Source organism: Heptranchias perlo, chromosome X (assembly GCF_035084215.1).
Source record: "Heptranchias perlo isolate sHepPer1 chromosome X, sHepPer1.hap1, whole genome shotgun sequence".
Lineage (NCBI taxonomy): Eukaryota > Metazoa > Chordata > Chondrichthyes > Hexanchiformes > Hexanchidae > Heptranchias > Heptranchias perlo.
Genome location: NC_090370.1, coordinates 1,400,871 through 1,412,211, shown reverse-complemented (window position 1 = coordinate 1,412,211; position 11,341 = coordinate 1,400,871). Strand labels below are relative to the sequence as shown.

Genomic DNA, 11,341 nt, shown 5'->3' with positions numbered 1-11,341 from the left:
GGGAGGAGAGAGAGAGAGGAAGGGAGGAGAGAGAGAGAGGAAGGGAGGAGAGAGAGAGAGGAAGGGAGGAGAGAGAGAGAGAGAGAGGAAGGGAGGAGAGAGAGAGAGAGAGAGGAAGGGAGGAGAGAGAGAGAGAGAGAGGAAGGGAGGAGAGAGAGAGAGAGAGGAAGGGAGGAAGAGAGGAGAGAGGAAGGAGAGAGGAGAGAGGAGAGAGGAAGGGAGGAGAGAGGAGAGAGGAAGGGGGAAGGGAGGAGAGAGGAAGGGGGAAGGGGGAAGGGAGAAGAGAGAGAGAGAGAGAGGGGGAGAGAAGAGGTTTCGGGAGGGAATTCCAGAGCTCAGGGCCCAGGCAGCTGAAGGCACGGCCGCCAATGGTGGGAGCGATGGAAATCGGGGGATGGACAAGAGGCCAGAATTGGAGGAGCGCAGAGATCTCGGAGGGTCATATAGGGGCTGGAGGAGGCTACAGAGATAGGGAGTAGGGAGGGAGGAGGCGAGGGCCATGGAGGGGATTTGAAAACAAGGATGAGAATTTTAAAATCGAGGCGTTGCTGAAGCAGGAGGTGGACGCTTTTATTGCACAAGCTGCTTACTCTCTTGATCCTTTTTACGTGCGCCTGTACCCCGATGTGATTTTTACGTCGTTGACTCAAGCTTGCTGAACCAGCTCTGCGCATTTAGCAGGCCGGGGGAGGGGGCGTAGTTTGATGTTTAGTCAGCCGTCTGGGAGACCTATGAAAGAGTGGGTCTCTAGTCCCATTGGGCAGAGGCTGGTGAGTTTACATTTCTGTGTGAGAGCGGTGCGAATGTGGGGGACTCGCTTCCATGCGAAGTAGTTGAGGCTAATAGCATAGATGCATTTAAGGGGAAGCTTCATAAACAGGAAGCTTCATAAACACTTGAGGGAGAAAGGAATAGAAGGATATGATGGGGTGAGATGAGGAGGCTCGTGTGGAGCATAAACACTGGCACGGACCAGTTGGGCCGAATGGCCTGTTTCTGTGCTGTGGACTCGATTGTAATCAGCCTACTGTTTAACTTCTTTCCTTTACTCTCCAGTAATTATCCTCGCCCTTGCTTTTTGCAGGAAAGTGTTCTTCACGGACTACGGGCAGATTCCGAAAGTTGAGAGGTGTGACATGGATGGCCAGAACAGGACGAAACTGGTCGACAGCAAGATAGTGTTCCCTCACGGGATTGCGCTGGATCTGGTGAATAAACTGGTGTACTGGGCCGACGCGTACCTGGACTACATCGAGGTGGTGGATTACGAAGGCAAAAATCGCCACGCCATCATCCAAGGACAGTTTGTACGCATCAAAGAGTGTTGTAAACTTACGATCGATCGGGGTGGGGGGAGGAGGAAAGAAGAAGGCGGCCGTTCTAAGATTTGTTTTCTTTTGGCACCTGTTTCCTCACTCCCATCATCTTGCCTCCTTGTAGGTGTTGAGTTCCTCTTTTGGTATGGTCCCACGGGGGGTTTGGTCACCCTCCTTGTGTGGGGCTGAAGTTGCCCCTATTTGTATGTGAGCCTGTGGCTGATCACGAGCTATGGAACATAGGAACAGGAAAAGGCCATTTAGCCCCTCCAGCCTGTTCCGCCATTCAGTGAGATCACGGCTGATCTGTGACCTAACTCCATATCCCTTAATACCTTTGGTTAACAATAATCCATCAATCTCAGATTAACAATCGAGCTCGCATCGACTGCCGTTTACGGAAGAGAGTTCCAAACTTCTACCACCCTTTGCGTGTAGAAGTGTTTCCTAACTTCACTCCTGAAAGTCCTGGCTCTTAATTTTTACACTATGTCCCCTTGTCCTAGACTCCCCAACCAGCGGAAGTAGTTTCTCTCTATCCACCCTATCGGTTCCCCTTAATATCTTGAAAACTTAGATCAAATCACCACTTAATCTTCTAAATTCCAGGGACTACAACCTAGTTTGTGTAATCTCTCCTCGCAATTTAACCCTTGGAGTCCGGGTGTCATTCTAGTAAATCTGCGCTGCACTCCCTCCGAGGCCAACATATCCTTCCGAAGGTGCGGTGCCGAGAATTGAACACAATACTCCAGGTGTGGTCTAACCAGGACTATGGATTTCCACCCCACCCACCCCCCAAAAACAACTGAGGACAAGGGCAGCAGGTACATGGGAACACCATCACTTTCAAGTTCCCCTCCATGTCACTTGGAAAGGCAGGGTTTAATCAGGGATTGTTAGCATGGATTTGTTCAGGGAAGGTCACGCCTTGTAAATCTGATTGAATTCTTTGAGGAAAGTGACAAGGAGGATTGATGAGGGTAGTGCAGTGGACGTTGTCTCCGTGGATTTTAGTAAGGCATTTGACAAGGTCCCACATGGCAGACTGGTCAGAAAGGTAAAAGCCCATGGAATATGTGGCGAATTGGATCCAAAATTGGCTCAGTAACAGGAAACATAAGAACATAAGAAATAGGAGCAGGAGTAGGCCAATCGGCCCCTCGAGCCTGCTCCGCCATTCAATAAGATCATGGCTGATCTGATCCTAACCTCAAATCTAAAGAACACAAGAAGTAGGAGCAGGACCCGGCCACTCAGCCCCTGGGCCCACTCCGCCACCCACAGGGCATTGACCGATCCGAACTCAGCTTCATGTCCAATTTCCTGCCCGCTCCCCGTAACCCCTAATTCCCTTTACTTCTAGGAAACTGTCTATTTCTGTTTTAAATTTATTTAGTGGTGTAGCTTCCACAGCTTCCTGGGGCAGCAAATTCCACCGACCTACTACCCTCTGAGTGAAGAAGTTTCTCCTCATCTCAGTTTTGAAAGAGCTGCCCCTTATTCTAAGATTATGCCCCCTAGTTCTAGTTTCACCCATCCTTGGGAACATCCTTACCGCATCCACCCGATCAAGCCCCTTCACAATCTTATATGTTTCAGTTTTTCAACTTTTTCAGGGTTAAAGTTGATGGATGTCTTTGCGAATGGGAATCCGTTTCCAGTGGTGTGCCACAGGGCTCAGTGTTGGGTCCCTTGCTGTTTGTGGTATATATATTAATGATTTGGACTTGAATGTAGGGGGCATGATTGGCAAATTTGCAGATGACACAAAAATCGGCTGTGTAGTTGATAGTGAAGAGGATAGCTGTAGATGCCAAGAAGATATCAATGGGTTGGCGGAGTGGGCGGAAAAGTGGCAAATGGAGTTCAACCCGGAGAAGTGTGAGGTAATGCACTTAGGGAGGGCAAACAGTAAAAGGGAATACGCAGTAAACGGGAATATATTGAGAGGGGTAGAGGAAGTGAGAGACCTTGGAGTGCATGTGCACAGGTCCCTGAAGGTGGCAGTACAGGTAGATAAGGTTGTGAAGAAGGCATACGGAATGCTCTCCGTTATTAGCAGAGGTATAGAATACAAAAGCAGGGACGTAATGATGGAACTGTATAAAACGCTGGTAAGGCCACAGCTGGAGTACTGTGCGCAGTTCTGGTCACCACATTACAGGAAGGATGTAATTGCTCTGGAGAGAGTGCAGGGAAGATTTACAAGAATGTTGCCAGGGCTTGAAAATTGCAGCTACGAGGAGAGATTGGACAGGCTGGGATTGTTTTCCTTGGAGCAGAGGAGGCTGAGGGGAGACTTGATTGAGGTGTACAAAATTATGAGGGGCCCAGATAAAGTAGACAGGAAGTACCTGTTTCCCCAAGTGGAGAGTTCAAGAACTAGAGGACATGGATTTAAGCTGATTGGCGGGAGGATTGGAGGGGACATGAGGAAAACTTTTTTAACCAGAGGGTGGTGGGTGTATGGAATTCACTGCCCGAATTGGTGGTAGAGGCAGGGACCCTCAACTCGTTTAAAAGTTCCTGGACCTGCACCTAAAGTGCTGTAAGCTGTAGGGCTACGGACCAGGTGCTGGAAGGTGGGATTCGAATGGGCACTTGGTTGTTCTTTGAGCCGGTGCGGACACGATGGGCCGAATGGCCCCCCTTCTGTGCTGTATCTTTTCTATGGTTCTACGTCTCTCACCATCCCGACTTGGAAATATATCGGTCGTTCCTTCATCGTCGTTGGGTCAAAATCCTGGAACTCCCTCCCTAACAGCACTGTGGGAGAACCGTCACCACACGGACTGCAGCGGTTCAAGAAGGCGGCTCACCACCACCTTCTCAAGGGGCAATTAGGGATGGGCAATAAATGCCGGCCTCGCCAGCGACGCCCACATCCCATGAACGAATATTAAAAAAATATTTCCAAGTCGGGATGGCGCGTGACTTGGAGGGGAACGTGCAGGTGGTGTTGTTCCCATGTGCCTGCTGCCCTTGTCCTTCTAGGTGGTAGAGGTCGTGGGTTTGGGAGGTGCTGTCGAAGAAGCCTTGTGAGTTGCTGCAGTGCATCCCCTCCCCACCGCAGGCGATTGAGATGCGTTGATTCAGCCAGTAGGGAAGCTGATGAATGTGGAATGAAATCATCAGCTGGAGATGGTTAGGGGCGGATGAGGTGTGGAGGAGGTCACTGAAGGAATAGAGAGCGCAGAGCTCTGGGGAACCTCTGGTTAATGGCAAAGGTGTTAATAGCTAAAGCCCGTACCCACACGCGGGCACAGCGACTCGACTGGAAACCTAGATGGTGGCGAGGCTGTTTGTCGCTACCTCGGCAAATCGCCCTCGTTGTCTGTGTCGAGCCTACACTTGGAGCTTTGTACTCACCCAGCGTTTTCTTGCTTGGTCACAGATTGAGCACCTGTACGGCCTCACGGTGTTCGAGAATTACCTGTACGCCACCAATTCCGACAATGCCAACGCGCAGCAGAAAACCAGCGTAATCAGAGTGAACCGCTTCAACAAGACGGACTTCCAGGTGGTGACGCGCGTCGCCAAAGGAGGAGCCCTTCACGTCTACCACCAGAGACGGCAGCCAGCAGGTGAGTGGTGTAATTGTGGCTGCTGTTTGCTTGCTTGCCTGCAGGGCCTTTGAGAACCTGAGCTAATCCGTCATTTAGTGCTCGATTATCCAGTTAATGTCTCCTGCCAGTCCTTTGTATTCTTTTGTTGTGACAGCTCCTGATGTCTGTGTGTGTTTTCTTGTCAGCTGTAAGCCTAGGGGATGGTGTGTGTGTGTGTGTGTGTGTGTGTGTGTATATATTTTTTTAAACCAGCTGTGAATTGTCCTGTGAATTGCTATGATTTCAAGTGTTAACGGTTCCAGAGAAGGTTAACAACAATAACAATTCGCATTTATATAGCACCTTTCAGGAATTCCCTCCGCGGTCTCTGCGCTCCTCCAATTCTGGCCTCTTGCGCACCCCCCTCCCCCCCGATTTCCCATTGGCGGCCGTGCCTTCAGCTGCCTGGGCCCTAAGCTCTGAAATTCCACCCCTCCCCGTAACCTCTCCGCTTCTCTCTCCTTTTAAGAAGTTCCTTAAAACCTACCCCTTTGACCAAGCTTTTGGTCACCTGTCCTGATATCTCCTTACGTGGCTCTGTGTCAAATTTTGTTTGATCACGCTCCTGTGAAGCACCTTGGGGGGACGTCTTACTATGTTGAAGGTGCTGTACGAATGCAAGTTTCTGTTGTTGCTGCTTGTATTCTGCCCTGCGCCACATTTCAAGGCTTGCTGCTTGGTTTAATTGCTCAATTTAAGTTCCGCCCTTCAGATGCGGCTGCACAGTACGAGATCCTGCCTGCAGCCGCAGTGCTGTTTCTGTTAAGAGCTTTAGAATATGACCTTTCAATACCACTGCCTTCTGCAATTTAAGTCTTGCTGGAGGGCTTCAGGTGTGCAATGTACTATAAATAGAAATTAGTTCACTTGGAAGTTTTGGAACCTTTGGGGAAAAATCAGATTATGTAAGGAAGAACTTGCATTTATACAGAGCCTTTCACCACCTCAGGACGTCCCAAAGCGCTTTACAGCCAATGAAGTACTTTTTTTGAAGTGTAGTCACTGTTGTAATGTGGGGAAACGCAGCGGCCGATTTGCGCACAGCAAGATCCCACAAACAGCGATGTGATAAATGACCAGATAATCTGTTTTTTAAGTGATGTTGGTTGAGGGACAAATATCGGCCCCCCCACCCCCAGCTCTTCTTCGAAATGGTGGCCGCGGGATCTTTCACATCCACCTGAGAGGGCAGACGGGGCCTCGGTTTAATATCTCATCCAGAAGACAGCCCCTCCGACGTTGCAACGCTCCCTCAGTGCTGGCAGTGGGAGTGTCTGTCTGAAATATTGTGCTTAAAGTCGAGCCGGACTCGAACCCACGACTTTCTGACTTGGAGGCAGAAAGTGCTACCCACTGAGCCACAGCTGACATCCGTGATGTTGTTTGGCTGTCTGAAAGAAGTTTGCTTGGATTGGACTAGTGCTGTCTGATGCACTTCAGCTGGTGTTGAATTCAGTTCTGCTTTCATTATCTTGCACTGCATTCAGCCATAAATCACCCAGAGGCCTTTGACCCCAAACAAATTTATGCATGTGTGTGTGCCAGGCATGGGCATCCATTATTCATTCATAAATTCCCAGTGCTAGAGGTTTGAGACAAGCAGAGTGACAGTGTACCGAGCTAAACTTAGTACTTGGAGTACTGTGCACAGTTCTGGTCTCCATATTACAAAAAGGATAAAGAGGCATTGGGGAAGGTGCAAAAAAAGACTTACAAGGACGATACCAGAACTGAGTGGTTATAACTGTCAGGAAAGGCTGAACTAGAATAGAGAAGGCTGAGGGGTAAACTGATCAAGTTCTTTGAAATTATGAAGGGGTTCGATAGGGTAGACGTAGAGAAGATATTTCCACTTGTGGGGGAGACCAAAACTAGGGGCCACAAATATAAGATAGTCACCAATAAATCTAATGGGGTATTCAGGAGAAACTTCTTTACCCAGAGAGTGGTGAGAATGTGGAACTCACTCCCACATGGAGTGGTTGAGGGGAATAGTGTAGATGCATTTAAGGGGAAGCTGGATAAACACATGAGGGAGGAAGGAATAGAAGGATATGGTGATAGGGTGAGATGACGAGGGGTGGGAGGAGGCTCGTGTGGAGCATAAACATCGGCACGGTCGAGTTAAGCCAAATGGCCTGTTTCTTGCTGTAAATTCTAGGTAAACATATTTGTGAAAATTCCCAACCAGAAATAGTGGGTGGGAGCAAAATCCATGCTAGCTTTTAAAAGGGAAGTGGATAAATATTTGGAAAAAGAAGAATTTTAAAAGGAAATGGTGGGGGCGGAGGGGGGGGGGGGGGGGGGAAGAGAAAGACCAGGGATAGCTCTTTCAGGAGAGTCAGCACAGGCTCGACGGGCCGAATGGTGGTCTCCTATGCTGCGAAATGGAGGTTGTGATTCGAGGTGAAATCTATTGTTGTGCTAAAAGACTTCACTGTATGTGCTTGGCACTGGACATGTGTTGGATCCACTGAACCGTTGCAGTATAATCTTCTGAGCCAAGGTACATGCCCAGACTTGTATGTAACGACTGGCTGTGGGCAGGAGCAAGCAGACTTTCGGAAGCAAATCCCCCGACTCCAGACATGTTGACGTGAACAGTCAAGTTGAGTGTTGCGTTAGTCACCGAAAAATCAGGAAGCTTCATCTTGGTTCCAGCTCCCTACTAATGTCATTATTTGAGAGAATACTTTTCTGCTAAAGTTGCCAATTAACATAAAGACTTCGCAGACCAAGTTTATTTTTAAAATTTCGCCCAAATCCTGTGGTTGCCAACCCTCCAGGATTGTCCTGGAGTCTCCAGGGATTGCTCCGTGCAGACCTCTGGAGAAAAATCTTAGGGGGCTTTTTAAAAAAAAAATTGTGTGTTTCCTTTGAACCCTTCAGTTTATGAGTTATGAAAATATTGAGAGTGGGACGGAAGGTCATGTAATGGAACCTCCAGGAATATGTCTCAACAAGAGTTGGCAGCCACACCCTGTCATTGTTGAGTTAGCTGTTCTCAGATGGAGATCAGCATGGGCCTTGCGTAGTGTCTTGTCTTCAAATGTGGCGTGGGAATTACAGGAGTTGAGGCGGGGGGGAGATAAAGTGAATGTAAAATGCTTAATGAAACACAAAAGGGGGTGAAGCTGTTCTTCGACGACACTAAAACGAGCGATGACTAATCGGCGGCCTGTTTCACCCCATGCCGAGTTTTCCACGTCATCCTTGTTTTAAAATCCCTCCAGGGTCTCTCTTTTGCCCTCTCCCCTCCCCGTAAACCTCCTCCAGCCCTGCGAGAGCTGTGCGCCCCTCCAGGTCTGGCCTCTTGCGCATCCCCGATTTTCATCGCTCCGCCATCGGCGGCTGTGCCTTCAGCCGCCTGGGCCCCTGAACTCTGGAATTCCCTCATTGGACCTCTCCGCCTCTCTCTCTCCTTTTAAAGTAAGTAGGTGAGAACATTGCAGATTCCCTAACTATAATCTTCCAAAGTAGGGTTGAGGTCACAATCAGATCAGCCATGATCTTATCAAATGGCAGAGCAGGTTCGAGGGGCCGAATGGCCTACTCCTGCTCTTAATTCGCCTGTTCTCTCGATTCAGGAACTGTGGCTTTAGATGGGAAAATTGCACGTCACTCCTCTATTTAAGGAAGGTGAGAGAGGGAAACCAGGGAATTATAAACCAGTTAGCTTAACATCTGTTGTCGGGAAATTATTAGAGTCTATAATTAAGGATAGAGTGACTGAACACTGTGAAAATTTTCAGCTGATCAGAGAGAGCCAGCATGGATTTGTAAAGGGTAGGACATGCCTGACGAACCTGATGGAATTTTTTTAAAGAGGTGACTAAAGTAGTGAACAGGGGACTGTCTGTCGATGTTGTTTATATGGACTACCAGAAGGCATTCGATAAAGTCCCTCATAAGAGACTGTTAGCCAAAGTTGAAGCTTGTGGAATTGAGGGCAAATTATTGACCTGGTTAGGAAATTGACTGAACGGCAGGAGACAGAGAGTAGGGATAATGGGCAGGAACTCAAATTGGCAGGATGTGACCAGTGGTGTCCCACAGGGATCTGTGTTGGGGCCTCAACTATTCACTGTATTTAGTAACGGGATAGAGAGCCACATATCCAAGTTTGCTGATGACGCAAAGCTAGGCAGCATTGTAAGCAGTGTAGATGGAAGCATAAAATTAGAGAGAGATATTAATAGATTAATGAATGGGCAAAACTGTGGCAAATGGATTTCAGTGTAGGCAAGTGTGAGGTTATCCACTTTGGACCTAAAAAAGATATACTTTCTAAACGGTGAAAAGCTGGAAACAGTGGAGGTCCAAAGAGACTTAGGGGTCCATGTACATAGATCATTAAAATGTCATGGTCAGGTACAGAAAATAAACAAGAAGGCTAATGGAATGCTGGCCTTTATATCTAGAAAACTAGGATACAAGGGGGTAGAAGTTATGCTACAGCTATACAAAACCCTGGTTAGACCGTACCTGGAGTACTGTGAGCAGTTCTGGGCATCGCACCTTAGGAAGGATATATTGGCCTTGAGGGCGTGCACAAATGTAAGGAATCTTACAACACCAGGTTATAGTCCAACAGTTTTATTTGAAAATCACAAGCTTTCGGAGCTTACCTCCTTCGTCAGGTGAGTGAGTGAAGGGTCCTAAGATCTCATAGCATATATTAGCCTGGGAGACGATCACAGCAATCGAAGGTGTCAAATTCCCAGTCGGGGAACACTTTAGCATTCAAGGACGTTCAGTCACCGATCTTCGGGTAAGCGTTCTCCAAGGCGGCCTTCGAGACACACGACAACGCAAAATCGTTGAGCAGAAATTGATAGCCAAGTTCCGCACCCACGAGGACAGCCTCAACCGGGATCTTGGGTTCATGTCACGCTACACGTAACCCCACCAGCGGAAAAAAAAGTTATCTGTTTTTAATACAACTGGACATTCTCTCTCTCTCTCTGCTTTTTGGGTCTCTTTCTCTCTCTGGCTTTGTAATCTGACCCATTGTGTATTCAGTATACTGGGATGTAATGTTTTCCGTGGCTAACCTGTCTGAACACCAACGACACCTTTGATTGCTGTGATCGTCTCCCAGGCTAATAGGTTCTGAGATCTCATAGCATATATTAGCCTGGGAGACGATCACAGCAATCAAAGATGTCGTTGGTGTTCAGACAGGTTAGCCACGGAAAACATTACATCCCAGTATACTGAATACACAATGGGTCAGATTACAAAGCCAGAGAGACAAAGAGACCCAAAAAGCAGAGAGAGAGAGAGAGAGAGAGAATGTCCAGTTGTATTAAAAACAGATAACTTTTTTTTCCGCTGGTGGGGTTACGTGTAGCGTGACATGAACCCAAGATCCCGGTTGAGGCCGTCCTCATGGGTGCGGAACTTGGCTATCAATTTCTGCTCAACGATTTTGCGTTGTCGTGTGTCTCGAAGGCCGCCTTGGAGAACGCTTACCCGAAGATCGGTGGCTGAACGTCCTTGAATGCTAAAGTGTTCCCCGACTGGGAATTTGACACCTTCGATTGCTGTGATCGTCTCCCAGGCTAATATATGCTATGAGATCTCAGAACCTTTCACTCACTCACCTGACGAAGGAGGTAAGCTCCGAAAGCTTGTGATTTTCAAATAAAACTGTTGGACTATAACCTGGTGTTGTAAGATTCCTTACATTTGTCCACCCCAGTCCATCACCGGCATCTCCACATTGGGGGAGTGCAGTGTAGATTTACTAGAATGTTACCTGGACTACAAGGCGAGATTACACCAACTAGGGTTGTATTCATAGATCAGCCATGATCTCATAGAACGGTGGTACAGGTTCGAGGGGCTAAATGGCCTCCTCCTGTTCGTATGCTCCTTAAAGACGCTCCTTAAAACCTACCTCTTTGGCCACCTGGCCTAACGTCTCCGAATGTGGCTCGGTGTCACATTTTGTGCGGTAACACTCCTGTGAAGCGCCTTGGGGACGTTTTGCACATTGAAGGCAGTGTAATTGTTGATGAAAGATAGAGTTCGGCCAGCATTCGAAAGGAGGAAGGATGGGGAGCCTTCTTGGCTGTTCAGGACTTTTATCTAAAATGCTTCACGTGTTTTCTTCCCACTTGTCAATCAGGGGGATTAACACCATCTTGTATTTTGTTATTTGACCTATGCAACATGAAGATATAATGAGGTGTTAATCCTTCGCATTGAGAAGTGTGTGTGTGTGTGGGGTGGGAACGAATTTAAGTACATGCCAAACCCAAGAGCTCCTTTTAATTTGGGGTTTGCGAAAATACAGAGCTGCGCATTAATGCTATTTGGAGCTCACAATGGGAGAAATTAATCTATTAGGTCATTGGGATATTCATGGCTCTACTGAACTGCCGAGTGAGAGCAGCTGTCTGCTGAATCAGC

The 11,341-nt window shown here is 48.0% G+C and overlaps 1 protein-coding gene across 1 annotated transcript in view; it reads left to right on the top strand.

The window, feature by feature from the left end:
• Nucleotides 1-11,341, top strand: part of LOC137306880 (low-density lipoprotein receptor-related protein 1-like) — a 252,054-nt gene that overhangs the window by 9,299 nt on the left and 231,414 nt on the right. The window contains 2 exon segments of the mRNA XM_067976269.1: nt 1,085-1,307; nt 4,714-4,903. Coding sequence (XP_067832370.1) covers nt 1,085-1,307; nt 4,714-4,903 — 413 coding nt within the window.